This window comes from Gopherus flavomarginatus, chromosome 5, assembly GCF_025201925.1.
Source record: "Gopherus flavomarginatus isolate rGopFla2 chromosome 5, rGopFla2.mat.asm, whole genome shotgun sequence".
Lineage (NCBI taxonomy): Eukaryota > Metazoa > Chordata > Testudines > Testudinidae > Gopherus > Gopherus flavomarginatus.
In genome coordinates this window covers 85,545,612-85,566,937 of record NC_066621.1, presented here as the reverse complement: position 1 = coordinate 85,566,937, position 21,326 = coordinate 85,545,612, and the positions used below count along the sequence as shown (strand labels likewise).

Sequence of the window (21,326 nt, the reverse complement as noted above, 5' to 3'; positions counted from 1 at the left end):
CTTTGTGATGCTCTTGTAAAAGACATGACTCAGTGACATATAATCCCTACAACCCCCATCTGCGCTCACATGCAAATCATGCTTTAAATAGTTGCCAAATTATATGGATCAGGGGACTGAAACCTTCCCCAGACTAGAACTCTCCTACAGTCCTCCTCAGACAGCACAATATGTCCCTTATAGCTGCTTCTCTTTGACCTCTTACCTATCCAGGTCATAGAGAGTGTGAGAATTCTCTATCACCACCTCCACGCCAGCTTCCTTGGCCAGTTTGACGATAGCTGCATCTCTCTCCTTCCCAAATGGTTCAGAGTCATACTCAAAGGTGAGACGGGTCACCCCCCATTCCTGTGAAGAACACAAAACAAAGTTGTCATTACAAATACCAGACCTCTCAGCAGCTAGCATGATCACTGAAGAGCATGACAGAGGTTCCTTAAGGTCATGCCAATGAAGTCCTGGAGTCTTGTTTTACAGGAAACTAGGACTTGATGAGAGAAACAATGGAGGGAGCCCTGTGAACAGATGTGGTAACAACAGACATGGAATAGAAAATCTGGGACATATTTGGTTTTATTATCACCACTATGTAATGTCAGGGTAAGAATCTTAGTATTATACTAACTCATCCATGTTACTGAACTCTAAGATTGCAGAACTTTAAGAACCTCATTCCTCCCTCCTCCCCCAATACATATTTCCCCTTTGTCTGCACTGCCCTCAGCTTGGCCAGTAAGACTGCAATGGCGTGGTTCATTTCCCAGTTCTCTGACACCACTCCAAGGCTGAAATATTGGGGCTACAAAGTGCAGGGGAATTTTTCAATGCAAACTGCTTAAAAATTATGTATTTATACAGAGAAACTGTCAAGAAGTATAAGCCAAAAATGTAGGTTCTGAAGTAAAGTTTTCCAACATCCCTTTAAGGCCGCCACACAAGAGAACTTCTGTCCAACCCTGGAAGCCAAAAGCGTGGAGAAGAAACCTGAATAAGGAATGACTAAAGAGAACACAAGTATGGCTGTCAACTTTGTATTTCAAAAATACAGGACAGACCTCAGTCATCCCCTCTGGTGGCAAGTCCCTTCTCCTCTACCCTCCTTCCTAGAGGTGCTCAAGCTTTGGGAGCTGCAGGTGCTAGCCTGGGCAGCAGCTTCTATTCAGGCACCAGGAGCTGAGTTGGAGGTGAAGTTATGATCTGTGCCAGCTGCAGCACCACATGCCACCAGAGGTGGCACCTGAAAGAATGAGTGTGGACTGGAGGAAGGCAGCATTTGAAGGAGACTTTGCTACAGTCATCAGGGTGCCATTTCAGATTTCAGTGGAAGGGGCAATTTTCAGTGGTAGTCCAGGGATCGAAATGCAGCTGGCTCAAATTTGAGTGGCACTGTGACACCATGTGCCAGGTTGCAATGCCACTCAAATTTGCCCCAGTTGGCTCTCAGCCAGCAATGTCACTTAAATTTGGCCTGGCCCCCACTGTCGGCATGACTAGTCAAGTTGTCAACAAGCAGCACTTTGCAAAGTAATTTTGTACTGATCTAAATAAGGGACGTCCCTTATAATACAGGACTGTTAGAAACTCTTCACTAGAGGAAGGAGAAATCAAAAACAGAGGGACTGATTTCTTCCTCAGAATGGTAGACGAAGATGCAGGAATCCAGACTTGGGGCATTCATCCTCCAAACAGTGGTACAGCTTTTCCCTTATCCCAGCTATGAACCTGGCAAGGTATCAGACAATACACTCCCAGAACACTTTATAGACTACAACGACTTGGTTCTGAAACACAGGCCTGAGAAGAGCTGGGCAGCTGCCCTGTCTCTTTCAGCCCTTTGCAAAAGATTATTTCCTCTCTGAATCCATGGCCTAGTTTTCTCAGCAAATGAATGCTATGAAAGGAGAGTTAATGGTTTCCACAGTGACACTCCTGAAGTCATTGTCAAACACAGAGCTAACATCTGTGGGCTGCAGAAAACACTCTGCTGAGCTTAGCCAGAGAGCTATTGGGGGGGGGGGAGGGAGGGAGTTGCTTTAAAAAGTCACAAATAGTAGGCAACACAATTAACATAGGGTCACATTTTCCAATTGAAACAGCATGGGACACCCTCTCCCCACTACCTCCAGAGGCCCAGTCTCCTCTGAATAGTTGTGCAGGAGGCTTTGCCTTTTCCTGAACAGGCGCTGAGGGTTTAGCGCAGCAAGCAACAAAAGCAAAATGCAACAGTAGAAGCTTTGTAATTTTGCATAAATTACACAGACACAATGATGCTGGGGGGGGACGGGGGGACATGAGGCAGAACTGGGAAAGTTCATAGCAGGACACAACTCCCCACTTGTTTCCTGCTCCCCCTGGAAACTCAACTCTAAAGTCAGTCCTCTCATCAAAAAGCACGTAAAGCTGGTTTTCAGGGATAACATCATAAAAAACAAACAGTCTTAGATATGCAATGGGGCAGAGCATTTCAAAGTCAATATCCACCCTTTCCAGTTTCACACTGCCCGGCTATAATTTGTCTTTCCCCAAACAGGGACGTACAGCATTAACAAAACCTACTACCCAAGTGTTTAGATGTCTTTCAAAGTCAGTCCTCTCCCCATACTGGAATTTGATTTGTCATATTAGTTTTAATTATATGATAGATTAACAAGGGACAATGCTACTGGGTCACACAGAAAATAAAGCTTTGGTTTAAAAGAAGATGTATTCCTATGGAAGGAGGGAACACATTTTATCACGACAAACGTTAAAAACCTCTCAAAATTCTGATTTTTCTTTATAGTGTGGGAAAGTTGAAAACAATGGCATTGGGCTAATAAAAGGAAACAGAACATAAATGGACTAGAAACTGAGAGACTGTCTGATAAATTTCAAAACATACAAAGATTAAGTTAGAAGTTTCAAATCTAGTTTTCATCCTCCATATTATTAAATGGTAAGAAAGCATTTAGGATTTATATTACACAGTATTTCTATAAAAAAAAAGTCACCACAAGCCATTTTGCTGCCTTACATGCCTGGCAGGACTAGTTTCCCCAAAACACTGAACTCCCAAAGACAATTTAAATACAAGCAATCAATCAGTATCTTTGGTGTCTGAATATGGTACAGAATGAAGTCAAATCCACACACATATAAAAATAAACTAGAGACCATAACACTCTACAGCACACAAGCACAGTGGGGGGCTCTTAATGAACTGTGACCACAGGGTGCAGAAGGTCAAACTCCAAATGACTGGTTAGAGGAAAGAGGGGATTTTTTTTTTTTTGAAGATACCTTACGGTAGTGACAAAGCAGCAGAGCAAGCTGCATATGTCTTCTGCCATTGAAACAAACATCCTTCGCAGCCGAAATCTCCACAACTGCATCTCTACCAGCAGTAGCGATACTTGAAGCTGTAGTGTAGACATTGCTAGTGCACTACTATTGTGCCACCGAGTCCTGTTCTGAATAGCATTAGACAACATGGCATGAACACCTGAGCCCTTTTCATATTGCTTCCGTGGTTGCTACTGCTGCTGGAGCTGCATGCTTGAAATAAATTACAGCTATGTAGTCTGCTATCGCACATAAGGCTCAAGAGCACACTCTGCAAGCTTCAGCTTCCCTCTTTCTAAAGCCATTGCATCCTCCTTCCAACCCCAGCAGTTGTCATTTGCACTATTTATAAAAAAAAAGACAGGCATTCACCCCCATGCTCTGCTTACCCTTACAAAACAAACCACTAGACAATCTCTAACTCTAAAACCATCTAAGAACACCCCTCAAAGAAACCGAATGTAATCATAGGTCCCTGTATTATATACCAGGTCAGTGCTGCACTGTTTGGGACACTGGCTCTGCAGAGGAAATCTTAATCCCCTAAAAAACTGCATAAACTCAAGTTTAAAAAGCCTCACGAACATTTCTATTCATATGCAGTATTTTATGCCTACAATACGTGACAACGTCTATTAACCCAACCCAATTACTTAGGAACATAGGCTACTGTGAACTTTAGGCTAGCTCCTCAGTAGGCAAATCAATTACAACTACTGTTCTTTAAATTTAGACTATAAAGCAGCTGGCTGAGTTCCACGAAACAAGTTAGTAGGTTTCCTTTATTTTTAATAATCCTGGGGTTATATTTAGTCCTTAACTAAAATAAGGAGAGGACATGGCCTGTAAATAGCCAGAATTTATTCGCAGCCTACTAGATAAAAATAACCTGGATTCTGGAAAGGCTAAAAGCAGTGTAGAGGATATTTTTGTAATGGGCTAATACAGTTCCAGAAAGAATAGCAACATACCTTCTGACCCTGGTAATCTGATTCTCCCTGCCTCTCTTGCCAAGTGGACAGCTATGACTGCTTACTGTGCCCTGACAAAGCATTCAGACTCATTTGAACTGCATATTCTTCCCCTATCCTCATCATCTATGGCAGGTTTTGAGAAGCAGGGTGGATAAAAATCAATGGTTTTTTATTTAAAATTAATAGATTTTTCTTTTTTTAAAAAGAGCCTGCTTAAACTATGAAATAAACTATGTTAAGGCCTAAATTTATTATAATCTATTAAAATCATATAATTAAAAAATGCTGCATCAAAAGGTCCTCAAATTTTAATGAATTAAAGATGCTGCTTTTTCAAGTATATATAGAATCATGGGGAATATATTTAATGTTTGAGGTCCACTCAGGCTATATAAATATGTCACAATATTATTTTGTTCTTTACTATAGAACAAAATCAGCTATTTATACTTTTCCACACATAAGCAGTTTCTGTTCGTTGTGCAGAAAAGCTTTTATCTTAATGCCTTTTGGTCTCAATTTAGCTAGCCGGTGCAGAGAAACTATTTTCTCATTTGGACTAGTTCATTTAAAGCTGAGATACCAATTCAGAGTTGAGAAAGCAGGAATGCTTGTTTTCTTTTTCCAGTCAAAGTAGAGAGGAGATCTACTAAATTAAAAAAACATGAAGGACATGAGGCCAGATTTTTAAAGGTAGTTAGGTGCCTAGTGGGATTTACAAAGCACCTCAGAATGTCAGGCACTTAACTCCGGCTCATTTCAATGGGAATCAGGCACCTAACCTGCTTAAGCATTGTTATAAATTCCACTAGGTACCTATCTGCAACTTTGGTTACCTGAATAACTTCTGAAAGGCTAACTCATGGAAGCCAGAGCAGGTTAATACTTCCTTTGTTTAATAAAAGCAGTTTTAAATGCATTAAATGTTTTGATAAACTGAAAAGAAAAAAAATCCAGCACATTAAATAAAACTATGTTGTATACAATTTTAAAATGGTATTTTTGTACATTAATTTTCAATTTCCATCCAAATAGAGCTAGATAAAAATCCAAAATAAAAAATTATCTAGTGAATAGGTATGAGCCATTTACCATTTTTAACACAATAAAAAAAAAAGCAAAACAATGTGAATAAATGCATGCTACACTATACTATTGCTTAAATAAATGTGTATAGTTATCTTCCTGGTTAGCAAAAAAACAAGTTTCATGTAATGGCTACATTTGTTTTCAAGACAACATATTTTAACAGTTATACCAACCAATAAGACTGAACCTCTCTAGGAAAAGAAAGAAAAATGTAGAACAAGATTAGAATCAGTTATTTAAATCAAGGTATTATGCACACTGATTTAAAATCAAACAGGGCTGGGGAGCAACCTGGGGACCATCAGTGACTAGGGTACAAGGACATAAGGAGTAAAAACGAGGATCCCAAATGGGATCTTATGTTTTCCTGACCAACATATAGAAGATACGTTTAGCCTCTTACTTTGAAAAGTCTTGGGAAGACATCTGTTGGCTGCCCTCGTACCACAAACAAGCAGGAGCCAAGCTTTCTTAAACTGTTGTCCAAGTCTTCCAGGGACTGGAGTAGGAACCTGTGGAGGAGAAACAAACCTAGTTATCAGTATAGCTCAAGATTACACAGCCAGCAAACCTAAGACTCAATTCAACTCTCTGAGATAAATGTTATGCCAGGAAATACAACTTCCAAGAATTCTGCTCAGTCCAACAGTCAGCAGACAGAACAGAGAGACTGCTGTGCCAGCCAATTCCCTACCAACCACACCAACACTGCACAGACAAATGCAACATGTGCAAGAGCTCTCCAGGTCCTTCTTGCTCTTGTAATCCCATCTACTTATGATAGTTACCCTCCAGGCTTTTAATGCCCATCTGGCAGTTAGAGCGTCCTTCAGACTGAGTCTTCCCAGACATGGTAATATCTATGTGGAGAACTTCAGATAACATAGCATTTGGCGGAATATATTGTAGAGAATCATCCTCTTCTGGAGGAATTTCAGATGTGAAATAATATGGTCTCTCTCCTTTAATCTCCTATTTCAAAGCAGTGTGCCACAGAAAGCCACGGATTACCCCAAAGATGACAGTGCTGGGTAGGTACAGGCCATGCACAGCACAAAGTGACACACACATTTCTATCTCATCAGTAACACAGGCCAAACATACAACCAAGACTTCAAAGGTGCAGCATCAGTACCCAGGACAGCTTGAACTGTGCAATAAATTTGTATTCCCTGTGACCCTTGACAACTAGGTCCTTTGTCCACACTGCATCTCCTTTCATATCTGACATACTAACTTCACCCCTGACTCAGCCCCAAAAGCTGCTGCCAAAAGTTCTCTCAAAGTGTTTTGACCTTATGTTTCACACACATCAGTTCACTAACTATAGCTAATGCTTCCTTTGTATAATAGTCCAGTTACAAAACATAACTGGATACACTTTTCATTCCTGTGTATCCAGCAGAGTTAAGGCAGTTTTATTTAATAGAACAATTTTAAAATGCTGTTTTTGTGCATTTTTAATTGAATTCTAAATTTCCAGCTTGAAACAAATCACAAGTAAATAGGAAATACGTCATTCAGCATTTTCTGACAAAAATTAAAAATCTGAATAAATGTATGTAAGCTATACAACTACTTAAATTAATATGCATTGATAGAGTGTATCCTCCGGGTAAGCAAATAGCAGTACCTAATTCAGTGTAAAGGTTATACCTAGTAAGAAATCAACATGTTTTAAAGTCAACAGTCAATGAGAATCAATTTAAAAAAAAAAAGGACAAATGCAAAATATGATTAAAATTACTTAAAATCAAGATTCCCTGCTTGCTCAATTAAATCATGATTTAAAATCATGCTACATATCAAGTTCAAGTTTCTTTACCTTATTTTCAAGATCCTACAAAAAGCAACTCCCCATTTACATCTCTGCCATATTCTGCTTTTGCATAGTCAATGTTTTTTTTGTGATGCTGCCAGCCTTAATAAACTTCTCATTTGTTCACTGGCAGCTTCAGGATGCCATGACACTTGGAATTCCTTCCAAAGTTTATCTTCCAAATGTCTACCTCACCTCATTCAAATTGCTCCTAAAAGCCCAATTCTGCAGCATTACCCACAAAACACTAGTTCCTACAATCATTTAAGAAGCCTTCATGCACGTATGCCTGACAGTAGGTGTATGGCTAACAATTATATCTCATAAGCCAGGAGCTCCCTCACGCCTCCTCTGATCTGCTGGGGTCTGTTGGATCCTCACTTGTCTATCAAGTCCATCATTTAAACCACAAGCTTTTTGTGGTAGAGACTTGTCTATGCATTTCCTGTGAAGCAGGAAGACAGTGTTTAAAGGAAGAGGCACTGGATTCAAGAACAGGAATTCCAGGGTTCTACACCCAGCTCAGCTGCTTACTCATTGTGCTACCTTGGGCATCTCAGTTCTCCTCTTTCTTTGTTTCCCCATCTGTAAAATGGAACTAATACCCTACCTACCTCAGTAAGGTATTGAGGGGGTTAACAACAAATGCAGATATTAAATTCATAACACATGTATGGGCATTAAGGCAATATGTAGTTTCCAACACGATGAGTTTCACAGAGTTAAGTAAAACATGGGTTAACATATCTGCTTTATGATGCAGCTCTCCCTCCGACTGCAAATATAGGTTACCAGTGAATGTGAGTGGCAGAAAAGCAAGTAAAATACAAACCTCTCCTACATAGCGGCAATCCAAGTCCCAATTAATATTATATATTTACATAGCACCTTTCTGCCTAACAATCAGGTGTAATAATCTCATACATTGAGAATTGTGGCTATGGGGATGTAACTCTAGGGAGAACATGGGATTCCTAATAAATTCCTATGTAATCTGAAGTGTATTCTCATAATAGGTTATCCAGCGCAGTGGTGCCCAAAGGTGAATCATGACACAGTCCCAGGTGGTCTGCTGTCACAACTGCATTCTTTAACTCCATGTGACTTATTACATTTACATAGCTTGTGCTTAGATTACATGTTTTGAGCTGTATATGTTGGACAGAGTATAGAAAAAAATATTTAAAAAAAAGCTGCAACATGTCAAGTTTAATTCTCATGAGTACAACGGTGCATTTCACTGCAAGATAACCTAGCAGCATACACACAGTTCACCATTTACAACTGTAAAAAAATTGGCAAGTAGTATTGCAATCTGACATGAATCACTTTATTTTTTGAAAATGAGAAGGGTGCACTAGTGGAGAAGAAAATGAGAGTCCTGGATCATCCACAACTACACAAAATGAACTGGCCAAAAAACAAAGTGGTAAGAAAATATGATGAGACACACTTGCAACAGGTATTCATCCGAGAATCAAAGCTTCATCACTGTGTTATAATATAACTTACTTTATATTTATTTACAATATTTGATTATTTTCTAATTAGCAGAGGGTAGGGTTGGGTTTTTACTTACATAGCAGAGAGATTCAGATTTCTAAAAAATATAGTGTTCAAAGTTGGACAACTTTTATTTTAAAAACAAAACACTTTTTAAACAATTGTTAACATTGTTGTGTTGATTATTGTTCAGTTTTATACAAAATAGTCTTTTCCCTGTTTTAACACACATTTTGCTGTCAACACTTTTTAAAATTGTAGTTTTACTAAAATTGTTTGGTTTCAAAGATCCTGAAGCATTTGAGTGCCAAGTATCAGAGGGGTAGCTGTGTTAGTCTGGATTTGTAAAAGCAGCAAAGAGTCCTGTGCGCCTTGTAGACTAACAGACGTATTGTAGCATAAGCTTTCGTGGGTGAATACCCACTTTGTTGGATGCATGTCACCCACGAAAGCTCATGCTCCAATACGTCTATAAGGTGCCACAGGACTCTTTGCTGCTTCTTTGCATATTTCTAGGGATTTCTATCATTACAATTGTTTACACCAAATTGAAAAGCAAACACATACATTATTTACAGTGTTATAGTTTATATGTATGTAATTATTAATTTTAATTATCTTCTTCAAGAAGTGTGAATAGTGGGCAGCAGTGCCTATTGCAGTTGCACTCGTGGGCCTCAGGGAAAAGTTTGGGAACCCATGATCCAGGGGACCAGACAACTTGGAGTGGGAGACATTAATGGGATAGGGAGTCTTTCTACTTCAACTTAAGTTGAAAGTGACAAAGTCTCATCTGCTTATGGTTGTTTGATGGCACATGTGAAAAGGGTCACAAGCAGCCTGTTCATTTCGTAGTGAACGATGCCCATATCACTAAGAATAGTGCCTAGGTCAATGGGGCCCTGACTGGATCCTATAGGCATTTTCGCAGTACAAACAGAACCACCACAGTTGCTCCCGATTCACTGTGTCAGTGGAAAAGCCAAGGATTGAATGGGTCAAATTAACTAACCCCTCTTACACAAAGCTGTGATCCTCCCACAGTGAGTCACTGGTGCAGCAGTGTAATCCTCCCTTCTACCCAGGCTTCTCCCGTTTTGTGGATGGACTGCAGTCCTGAAAACTAAAGTTAAGCCAGAACAAAATTCACAGAAAATTCTGTATACTAGAATTTCTGCATTTCTAGTAGTTTTGGTACTTTTAGAACTTTTGAGTTGTGCTATGTAGTGATTTTAGAAAACATCAGAAGTCAGAATTTAGTAATAATCTTGCCACTCAAAGATGAAGTAGTGATGCACAACATGAGTGACTGATGAGTTAGTCCTACAAACAGTTTCCCAAATCTTATTTGGAAATGCATTTTACATTCTAAAGAGCATGCAGAGGATTTTTAACCAAGTGATTGTTCCCTCATTAAAACCTTGCAACTGGACACAAATGCTGGAAGAGCGCAAAGAAGGAGATCAGGTTATGCCTGCTCTTTGCCTTGGTGTAGAACTCCTGTTTGTGTGCACTGAAGCATTGTTAAGGTAAATCCCCACTGGGCTGTCCAAATATGCAGGCAGTCAAGACAGTAACATCAGTATTATATAACGTTAGGCGAGCACAACTTCGATGCCTACTAGGTTAAAAATCCTGCTCCTTGCACAGGCATTACATGCCCAGCAACATTGCTTCAGTTCCATAATTGAGGAAAACCCCTGAAAAAATCTGTCCACCCCAGTCCCTGTCCTCCCAGAAGCAGCTAAAGTATATTTCCCTATGAATTTGAGGGGCTGGGAAGAAGATAAGGGTTTGTGTGTAAGTGCACACCCACACAATGCCTGAAAGCTAGAGACAGGGTGCTGCTTATTGCTATCATATCTGAGGTTTCAGGGACTTGTACAGAGTAACTGGGAAAAAGTAGTTTCCCACAGTGAAACATGCACCAGCCACAGCTACTCTACATAATCTGGCATCCTTTAGGTTATGAGATTTTTCTGAAGTCTATGGCACCTTCCTGCATGGTCAGAAATGAGATTCCAAAGGCTGCAACTGGGCCGATGACATGAACAAGGTAACTTCTGTATGGACCTTGTTTTGAGCAAAGTTGGTAGAATTGAAAGTCCAAGCTTAGGTGGAAACATACAGAATTTTTACTGTGCAGCAGGACAGAGTAGCAATATCAGCTAGGCCCACACAAATAAAGTAATTCCTCAAAAATGTTCTAGTGTTTAGGAAGAAATTCTCTCCCTCCCCTCATCCTTAAGCAACACATCTTTAAAGTATGTGATAAATGCTACTCTAAATGGAAGGGTGAACTAATTTGGGGCTAATACTTTTACCATCACTCTCCACTGGAGCATAGAATATTAGAACACACTGTTTTTCAGGGCCAGGATCTGTCCTTTACCAGCTGCTTTTTAACATAGCTGAGTGATGTTTGAGGGCACCAGGAATCTCACAGATTAAGCATTAGAACAATCCTGCACTGGCCCCGAACCATTAACTAGCTGTGACATAAGAGGTCTTTCGCATCTCTAACATCTAGGATTCTATATGCCGGGTCAAGGCCAGCTACAAATCTAAAGCATTTCCAGACCAGTGGAACAGGAATGGAGTACTAATTAAAAGAGGTGCAGCACATTACACACTTTCCAAAAGTTGAGCCAGACATCAACAACAAGATTACGCCCATCCACGGGTTTCCCAGCAGGTTCCAATCTTTTCTAGTTCTTTCACACTATAAACATTCTTTAGAGGCTGGCCTGTAGTTTGTATAGTGGGGAGCACAGGGCATTCCCTTCAATTATGTAAAAAAGTAGACACATACTGTTTAAACTGCCCTCATGTCAGCAGGGATCACACAACTGGTCAAAACACAGTTAATGGCCAATGACTTAGTTTCCTTTAAGACAGCACTTAAAAACACCACACACAAAACTCCCAGGTGCCCAAGGTGAAGAATTCTTTTCTCTTCCTATTTAGAGACATCATGACTCAAAGCAGACAAAAGGCTGGTCTACTATTGCAAGTACAGATCAGCACCCCACTGCTTGTTCTAACTACCATCAGGGTGAATATATAACCATGGAGATGAAACACATTAAGCGTGCACTTCTCTGCTGCTGTAGCTCACCTTAGAACATTGTTTGTGGACCACTAAGATTAGCTTCTTCAGTGACTCTGGGAGTGTTTGGGAAGAGTCTGCCCCTACTGAAGCAGTAAGCGGGAGAATGACGTAAAAGGCAAACACAGCTTGGCCTCTACAGCAATGAAGTACATCTCCACAACAAAATGTACTCAGCCCATGTGTTAAATAACATATTGCACAACCAACCCCAGTACACTGGCATACCCCGAAGCAGATCACACTTCTTGCTGACATGTTACAGCTTGTGCTGTGTTCACTGGTTCTGATCTCAGAACGACCCAAATATCCATGTTAGGGGGCTGAGACGTGTCTCACTCCTGTCAGGCACCCGGACAGACTGGTGACCTGCAACCCTGATGCACCGATCCCAGAGGGGAAGAAGACAGCGACCAAATGAACACGCAGCCAGGCCCCTCTGACCTAGCGCCCGTGTCCTGGGGGCCAGGGCCCAGGGCCCTGCAGCCTAACAGAGGCAGCAGCAGTGGAGACTCAACATAGCCGGGAAGAGGCAACAAAGTCGGGGCGGGAGGACTGGCCGGGCTGCGGCTACCGGCCCTTCCCGAGCCCACACGGGCCGAGGGGAGGGGCTCCTGGAGGCACCAGCCGCGTCCCTAATGCACCGGGCTCCCCGCCCCCTAGGGCCGCTGCCCGGGGGAGCCCAGCCAGGGAACCTCCGTCTCCCGCCCCGGATCCGGGGAGGGCGGGAGGCTGCCCGCGAGCCGGGGCGCCCGCTCCCCCCTTACCGCCAGCGGTTGATGCCCACGGCGGAGGAGGCGGCGAACCAGGGGTCCAGGATGTAAATGCATCGGACGGAGCTGGCGTCCCGCAGCGCGGCCTGCAGCGCCGGGTTGTCGTGGAGCCGGAGCCCCCGGCGGAACCAGTGGACAGAGCGGGCCAGGCCGACCGGAGTCGAACCTGCAGCCGCCATCACCGCCGCGTCGCTTCTGCCGACACCGAGTCCGCCCCGCCCGCGCGCCGGGACCGCCCACCGCGCGCGCCGGCGCCCCGCCCACCGCGTCCGGCATTAGCCGGGGAGTCCATTGGGCAAAGCCTCAGCGGCACGTTCCTGCCGCGTGCCGAGGGGGCGGGGCTGCGGCGAGTCGGAGGTCGCGCCGACGGGTCAGGACGAAGCGGGGGAGGGGAGGAAGAGGGTCATGGGGGCGGGGCTGGGGTCTCCATGCGGCATTAACCGTCTGGGAGCAGAGAACCCCGCGGCGCCTCGTGACTTCCGCAGCCCGGTCCCGGCTGCACGAGCCCCGAGCCTGCGCCCCTCCGCTCAGCTCCGTTTACACCGCAGGCTCCTTCCGAAGCAGCGCCCAGGCGCCGCTGCACAGCGAGAGCGGCCTGGCAGCCCCGCGGGACTCCGCACCTTCCTAGGCTCCTCCCCTCCCCCCCAATGAGATTTACACAGAGCCCCACACTGGGAATCGTGGGCAGCTGCCTCCAGGGTTGAAGTTTTCGAGCTAATCTCAAGGACTGATTGATTTATTTTTTAAGATAAATGTCAACCCTGTTCACGTGACTTCAGGGTCAGGGGCTTTGAGAAAGACTCTCACAAATCTGATCTTAAAATCGTGAGAGTTGGCAACACTTTTAAAAAACCCATTGTTCTGTCTAATTTGCCTCCTATCCTCATTTCTTGGTGATCTCTGTGAGCAGCGCTAACAACGTATAGCTGCACCCACGACTTTTGGGAAATCCAAGTGAGACGGGGGTGACTAGACAGCAAGTGAAAAATCGGGACAGAGGGTGGGAGATAATAGGAACCTGTATAAGAAAAATCCTCAAATATCAGGACTGCCCCTATAAAATCGGGACATCTGGTCACCCTAGGTGAGATACACAGCTGCCTAGAGCCAAAAGGGTTAATCAGGCTGAGAAATCCTTCTCGTAGCACAGTGATTTTCAACCTTTTTTTATTTGCAGACCCCTGAAAAATTTCAAACGCAGGTGCAGACCCCTTTGGAAATCTTAGACATAAGACTACAGGTTGAAAACTACTGTCCTATGAATCCCAAGGAAATTGGTCCAATGATGCATAGAGGGCAAGTACGGGGGATGCAGATGATGAGGGATTCCCAATGCCCAGCACTCTTAAGGAGGCAAGAATATAAGCTCAGTGACTGCACAACTGCTATTATCTGAGGCACTCAGGGAGCACCCAGAATCTGTTTGGTGACATGGTGCTGGTTGCTTGAGACCATAAACTACCAGAACAATTCCTTTGGTCCAGCACAACACAGGAGTGAGTCCTATCCATACACACAGCAGCGAATATGCATGGAGGGACAAGGGTAATGCCCTTCATGCAGCCACATCTGAGCTCATTGCTGAAAATCTCAGACATTCCAGACCACATCATTTAACAAATATGAAACTATGGCTCTCAGAAAGTGATTACAGGCTAACATGTCTGAGGGGAGAGGCTACAATGACAATTCAGTGTCAGGTTCAATGATAGGCCATAGTGAAAGGCCAGGACTGCTACCATGCTGAAGCAAGTAGAAGGAATTTAGGGTATCCCTGTGTGCTAGGAGCACTGCAAAAACCACTGTTATCTTGCACACTTTGCCAGCTCTGCAGACCAAAACAGTCCCCAAGGTTCCAATCCATACTTTTATTAAACAAGTTTGACAATCACAGGTCGGTGGTTGCAACCTAAAATTTATCCCAGTAGAAAAATTAACAGAGACCATGGGAAAAAAATCCATCCTCCTACCAAAAAAAGTGGCCTTCAATGAGGCAAATCTGATTCAGAATTCCAGTGAGATTTAAGCTCCTGGAATCAGGAACAGTTCACTCAGCAGGAGTGGGAGTAGAGGAAAGAGAGAGAAAAAATGTACTACTGCTTTCCTAATAGTGGCCTGGTACTCTTTGGGACGTGTTAGTGCACTGTGGGATAGATCACACCAGCTCCCACCATACCCCACTTTAGTAATACTTGGAAGTGAAGGAGCTCAGAGGTTAGCTATTTACTAGGGAGGAAGAATCGATGTCTTTGAATCAAGACGAGAAGAAGGTAGCTCTTCTGTAGCCACAATGGCACTTGAATGAGACAGAGTAGGGCACAGAGGTTTCTGTGCTAATCAGACTCTTAAGTGGGAGCCTGGATATGAATTCAGCCCAACTGCATTCATCCCTGATCTGGGATTTCTTAGTAAAGGAGTTGCAACTTCCCAGTAAGTTCTTGATGCAGGTGAATTATGGCATTTTCCATGCTCAAGCATCAATTTTCACGCAGTGGGCACCCCTTCTAGTGAGGATCACCAAGTAAGGCAACCATCTGGGGCAGAGAGCAATTCACCCTGAAACTGGCCTAATTACGAGAGCATTATTGCCAGAAAGGCAACTCTACCCCTAATACAGAAGACTAATGAGAAATGTCTTGAATTCCCCAATTCATTATTATGGAGTACTCACCCCAGAACAGCAGATGGTTCAGAAAGCCATAAAAAGAGCGAGCCAGCTACTCTTTCACCAAGGCAAAGTCCCAGGTACCCAGTAAAGGAAGGAACCAGCAATATGTGAAAGGGCCATCACCATCTCCCTGCCCAACACAAGGAATGTTGCTAGCTTTTGGAAGTGGGATAAAAATTCTGTCCCATCCTTTTAGTCATTTATTGGACAAGCAAACCCTTGGGTGTGGGAGTAAAACAGAGTTAACATACATCCTTGAAGGATCCACACCATGAAATACTGACTTATTGGACAGGCAATTTAGAGGCCCCAGAACTGTTGGTGAGGGGATTTCCAAGTGTATATTGCAATGGGGTAGGAACAGGAAGGACATCCATTTTCATTTATAATTAAGGCTAGATTATGTCACAGAAGTCACAGATTCAGTGACTTCCAGAGACCTCTATGACATTTTCTGCCTCAGCCCGGAGGGTGGGGCCAGAGCTATCAGCTGCTGTGCCCACCCTTCCCCGCAGCCCTCAGCTGCTGTGGGAGGGACACAGCTCCCAGTCATCCCCTGCTCTGCCCTCCCATTATTTTTACTAAAAGTCACAGACAGGTCATGGATTTCTGTAAATTCATGTTTACTGCCCACAACCTGTCTGTGACTTTTACTAAATGATAAAATCTTAACCTTACTTATAATAGGAGGAAGGAGTAGCCTGGAAAGTCTGGCTCCCTGCTCCTCCCCTACGTTTAGGTGCAAGATCTTACCCACTTAAATTAGTGGCTAATCTAGAAGTAGCCATTATCTGTCCCCAGACACACACACCTGATGCCCTTTTCCCTCTCCATCACCAGGGGAGCAGTTGGGTGTCCATATAGTGTTTAAATGGTAGCAGCAGTTTAAAAAAGCCCCAGTACTGACAGAAGGTCCCCCTAATACACCCTCGTTCCATCAACAAATCCCCTCTCCTATTCAAGAAACGGTGAAATCCAAAGGAAGTAATATTCTCCCCCCCCCCCCATCACAATTTTAGTAAACACACTGTATACACGGAATGCCTTTGGCTTCACTCTCGACACCTCTTTCTATGCACTGCATAATTCAATGTTTTCCTGCCCTGAAGGTTCCTGATCCTGGCTTCTTTCACACTGAAGCTCCACTCCATAGGCGCAGCAGCAGAAGTGCAGACAGGAGCTAGCCTAGACGCCAGTCTCATTTTTCTCGCCTGTTTTTGGAGTGGATTCCTCCTGTGCCTTCTTCATCTCCAGCCCTTTTACCCATGTGTAGGCAAAGGAGCCTCCTAGAACCATCACGTTGCTCGTCCACCATAGGAAGCTTTTGGTCTCCTCATAGTAGCAGACAGCCAGCACTGTCTGGGCACAGGCCTTGGCCGTCCCAGACACATTGTGGGTGAGTGGGCTGGTGAACTTGATCTGGAGTCCCGTCACATAACCGATTGCAAAGCCAAGCACTCCTCCCAGGGTCATCATGCCCCAGAAACCAGGGTTCCCCAGCTTGTCGAAATGGTAGAGGGTGTGGAACTCACCGAGCAGCAGCATAAGAGGCAAGAATAGGACACAGGCATTCATATTGTTGTAGAAGGTCAGGCGCCAGATGCTGCCATCCACGGCAGGCAGCACTTTCTTGGTGTAGATGGCATTGAGTGAGACACAGAGACTTGCCAGGATCCCAAAGATTATGCCGGCCCATGACAGAGTGCCCTCTGCTCCTTCTTGGTCTATGCCCAGCCAGAATCCACCTGCAACCATATAGAATTAGTGACATACTGACAGGGAATTAGGGACACCAGAGATTCAAACACTACACACACTCCCTTAAAAAAAATCCATTGCTTGTTGCTTTTTAAATGGGTCTGTGACTCTCTCTCCCCTCCACCTTATATGGAGAAACATGACCTGAATGCAGCACCAAGGTAAAGGTTCTCCTCTTCGGGTTTCTTTGTTTTTATAATCTTCACAATCTCAGGAATGTCAAATCTTGTCTTCCCTAGTTTTGTTTGAGGATACGTATTATGAGGTCTCACAAAAGGTTTATTTAGTCATTGGAATAAGATAGAGGTGTTTTAACGCTTAAGAACTGAAAACTCCCTAAGAATTAAACCAGTCTAACAAAAAAAATTCTATCAGTTGCTCAACTTTCACTCTCTTGGCTCCAGGGCTGTCATTATTTCTCTACTTTTCCAGTTACTAGAGAGTCTTCCAGCCTAGAGAGACCAAATGTCTTAAGGTAAAAAAAAAAAAAGGGGGGGGACATACTTTACTAGACAAACAAAAAACAAAACAAACATCTCCAAAAACCTCCCAGGGTCTTTTTCTCTTCCATAAATTGGGGAGGCGGGGAGGCAGAAAGGGGGAGGAGGAAAGGTATAAGCTCAACTATTTTTCCTTTGAAGGTCACCTTTGAAGTTCATCCACTCTTGAGCTGTTGCAAGACATCAAACTGGACACACAGGTATAGCCAGACTCAACAGGTGCTACTCACCTATAATGACCCCACAGGCTATCAGGGCATACAGAGATGTGGTTTGCTTGAGGAGCAGGTAGGAGAGCAGGACATTGAAAACAGTGGTGAGCGAGCGCCCCACATTGTAGAAGGCCACACCAACGTATTTGAGGCACAGGTTGTTGAAGGTGATCATGCCGATGAAGACCACTGAGAGGGGCAGGATGCTGCGGGACACCTTGAGGTCCATGCGGATGGAGGGGAAGTCTAGGTAGTCCAGTGGGCAGCAGGAGGCCAGCAGGCTGAGGGCCTTGCAGAAGAAGACGGTGACAGCACACTGATAGAAGGTGACAAAGAGCGGGGTGTCGAGGCGCAGCGAGGGGCTGTCCAGGAGGTACTTGTTGAGGAAGACCATGGTGATGGAGATGAACCAGTAGAGAGAGACTACCAAGGCGATCTGGACAGCCTTCAACAGGAAGGGGGTCTCCCTGCTGCCGCTGCCACCCTCCTCCTGCTGCAGCAGGGGGTCGGAGGAGCTACTCAGAGCCATCCTGAGGATCCCAGAGCGCTTCAGCTGCGTCCTGTTCATGACAGAGGTGCGGGGGGGGGGGGGGGAGTAGAGAAGCAACGAGCAGCGGTCAGTCAGGCAGCGCGGAGAGGGCCAGCCCCCGTGCGCTGCTGGGACCCAGTGCGCCCCTATGCGCTGCAGCGCAGCGGAGACACCCCGTGCACCGCGAGGTCGCGCAGCCGGAGGCTGGGGCCAGGGACCTGCCTGGAGCCGCCGCACTCACTTCCTCACCCGCCCCAGCGCTCGGCTCCGCCCACACGGACGCAGCGCCTTGGTAATAGCTTAAAGGGGACGTGTCCTGCCAGAGCCAAGTCCCTATCTCAGACACCCACCGCCCTTCCCGGGCTCCCGGTCCCGGAGCCCCCCGCACTCCGATCTGTCACTCACCTTCTTCCTGTGCAGGGGGCTCGGGCTCGGGCTCCTGCTCCTGCTCCTCCTCTTCTTGCTGCTGCTGCTACCTGGCTTTCCGAAGCGCTGTCGCTTCCTGATCCTGCACCCGCAGCCCCGCCTGCTAGCCTGGGGCCTTTTATTCACGCCTCCCGGAGATTAGGTGTCAAACTCCCGTTCGCCTGCCTCATCGCTGCTGCCCGCCTCCTCCCTCCCTTGGGGACACCTACAACAAGAGCAGCGTCTCATGCACCTGCCCAAGGCCACATTAACGTGTGGGCCGCAAGCACGGCAAAGAAAACCCTTTCCAGCGGGATTTTTTTCCAGCCAAAGTGTCCGTGATCGTTCCTGTCTTGCTAACGCCCATTTATACAACCCCTTAATTTTGGGCCAGTCTTGAGCGTGACTTTTAAACCCAAACAAGAACGTTTCCACTGAAATAATAACAAAATTCTGAGCACAATCTGGCTAATGTTTAAGAAGCATTAGGAAAGGGATAGGAAGTAAGACAGAAAATATCTCAGTCCCACTACAAAAATCCATGGGTGCAATCACACTGTACTGTGACAAGTTCTGCTTGCCCCATCTCAAAAAGGGTATAGAACAGGGCTGGGCAAACTACTGGCCCGCGAGCCGTTTTAAGCCGGCCCCTGCTCCGGTGCTCCGGCTGGTGCACTGGGTTGGGGCCGCACTATGTGGCTTGGCCTTGTTCCCGCGCTCCAGATGGGGCATGCCACAGCTTTCGGGAACCGCTTGAGGTAAGTGCTACTTGGAGCCTGCACCCCTTGAGCCTCTCCCCATGCCCCCACCCTCTGCCCCAGCCCTGATCCCGCTCCCACTCTCCAAACCCCTCGATCCCAGCCCAGAGCATCTTCCTGCACCCCAGACTCCTCATCCCCAGCCCCACCCCATAGCCCACACCCCCAGCCAGAACCTGCACCTCTTCCCGCACCCCTGCCCCAGCCCGGATCCCTCTCCCGCCGTCTGAACCCCTCGGTCCCAGCCCAGAGCACCATCCTACACTCCAAACTCCTCATCCCCAGCCCCACCCCCACGCCCACCCCAGAGCCCACACCCCCTCCCACACCCCAAACACAATTTTGTGCGTATTCATGGCCCATCATACAATTTCTATTCCCTGATGTGGCCCTCAGGCTGAAAAGTTTGTCCACCCCTGATATAGCAGAACTGGAAGAGGTTCAAAGAAGGGCAACAGAGCTCTCATCAAGGGTATGAAATGGCTTTTGTATGCAGAGACTAAAAAGATTAGGACTGTTCAGTTTAGAAAAGAGATGATGAAGGGGGGAATATGATAGAGCTCTATAAAATCATGAATGGTGTGGAAAAAGGTGAATGGCAAGACTACCCTTTCCCACAATACAAAAAGCAGTGGTCACCTAATGAAATTAATAGGCAGCAGGTTTAATACATAGAAGAAGTACTTCTTTACACAGTGCACAATTAACCTATGGAACTCATTGCCTTGTGATGGCCAAAAGTATAACAGGGTTCAAAAAAGAACTAGATAAGTTCATGGAGGATAAGTCCATCAATGGCTATTAGCCAGGATGGTCAGAGATGCAAACCCATGCTTGGGACAACCCTAAACATCTGACTGCTAGAAGCCAGGAGGTGGATCCCTCCAATTGCCGTGTTCTGTAGACTCCCCCTGAAGCCCTGGTACTGCCACTGTCAGAGACAGAATACTGATAGGGTTGCCAATTTTGGTTGGACATATTCCTGTAGATTTCATCACATGGCATAATCTTTAATTCCTGGAGACATCAGGACAACCCTGGAGGGTTGGCAACCCTAGATACTGGGTTAGATGGACCATTGATCTAATCCAATATGGCAGTTCTTATGTTCGAATGTTTGTAAAATATCTTACTCATGGTGGAATTCTGCAACAAAAAATAAAAAATTATGCACACTGTTGTAGGAGCAGCAGGGTCTGACTCGAGCCTGTGTAAAAAGTAGTAGGCTAGCAACCCACTTCAGGGTGAAGAGGATGCCACTGTTGAGTGTTGGTGTGGGGAAAGGGAGAGAATTAGGTGTAAATCCCCTGGTGCCCCCCTGGTGGTCTCTTGGATGGGTCTGGCTTGAGCCTGTGTAAAAAGTGGCTTTCCCCCTCTTCCTGGAATGCTTGTGGGATGAATAGGCTGGTTGAACATCTGGAAGATCAGAAAAGCTCCCAGGTAGACAAGGTGTCTGGGACTCTAATTAGGCAGCACTCACACACCCAATGCCACCACCCTGTCCCTATGTGGCTGTGTACCCCCCTCCCCTGTCCCCATGTGTCTCTGTGCCCCCACCCAGGCACTCCCCTGTCCCTATGTGGCTCTGTACCCCCTCCCAGTCCCTATGTGTCTCTGTGACCCCACTCAGCCACTGCCCTGTCCCTATGTAGCTCTGCAACCCCGCCCCCATCACCATGTGGCCCTGTACTTCCCTCCCCCTTTGGCCCTGTGCCTCCATTCCCATTCAGCCCCTGCCCCAGTCTATCCTCCCTAATTAACCCTTATGATCCCTTGTCTGACCCTCGCCCCCAGCATGCCACACTGTTTGTCTCCCCACAGCCCCTGTATCCTGACCTGGCCGGACAGGTGCTGTGAAGAAGGCAGGCTCTTTCTCTACCCTAGCTGGCCTGGAGTTGCTGCTGCTGT

General features: G+C 45.5%; 2 protein-coding genes across 3 annotated transcripts in view; both read right to left on the bottom strand.

Annotated features, from left to right (window-relative positions):
* The window catches only part of CRY2 (cryptochrome circadian regulator 2), a 31,363-nt gene extending 18,562 nt beyond the window's left edge, over nucleotides 1-12,801 (bottom strand). Inside the window, exons 1-3 of the mRNA XM_050955354.1 lie at nucleotides 12,583-12,801; nucleotides 5,788-5,896; nucleotides 206-348 (exon numbers count right to left, since the gene is read on the bottom strand). Coding sequence (XP_050811311.1) covers nucleotides 206-348; nucleotides 5,788-5,896; nucleotides 12,583-12,767 — 437 coding nt within the window. The 5' untranslated portion in view covers nucleotides 12,768-12,801. The remainder of the gene's footprint in view (nucleotides 1-205; nucleotides 349-5,787; nucleotides 5,897-12,582) is intronic.
* A 1,640-nt stretch (nucleotides 12,802-14,441) lies between these two features.
* On the bottom strand, nucleotides 14,442-18,772 carry SLC35C1 (solute carrier family 35 member C1). Of its 2 annotated transcripts, XM_050955435.1 has the most exons (3): nucleotides 18,661-18,772; nucleotides 17,745-18,286; nucleotides 14,442-17,001 (listed from the first exon to the last, which is right to left on the bottom strand). In XM_050955435.1, the coding sequence occupies exons 2-3, from the start codon at nucleotides 18,253-18,255 to the stop codon at nucleotides 16,442-16,444; spliced, it is 1,071 nt and encodes a 356-aa protein (XP_050811392.1). In that variant the 5' UTR covers nucleotides 18,256-18,286; nucleotides 18,661-18,772; the 3' UTR covers nucleotides 14,442-16,441. The 2 variants fall into 2 exon arrangements, with proteins under 2 accessions (XP_050811392.1, XP_050811391.1); XM_050955434.1 differs by lacking the exon at nucleotides 18,661-18,772 and having other exon boundaries at nucleotides 17,745-18,496.
* Between the last annotated feature and the right edge of the window lie 2,554 nt (nucleotides 18,773-21,326).

Coding starts and splice junctions, on each gene's coding strand:
- SLC35C1 (XM_050955434.1), bottom strand. CDS start 18,294: ATGAACAGGACGCAGCTGAAGCGCTCTGGGATCCTCAGGATGGCTCTG. Junction 17,002..17,744: donor AGCCTGTGGGGTCATTATAG/GTGAGTAGCACC, acceptor ATATGGTTGCAG/GTGGATTCTGGCTGGGCATA.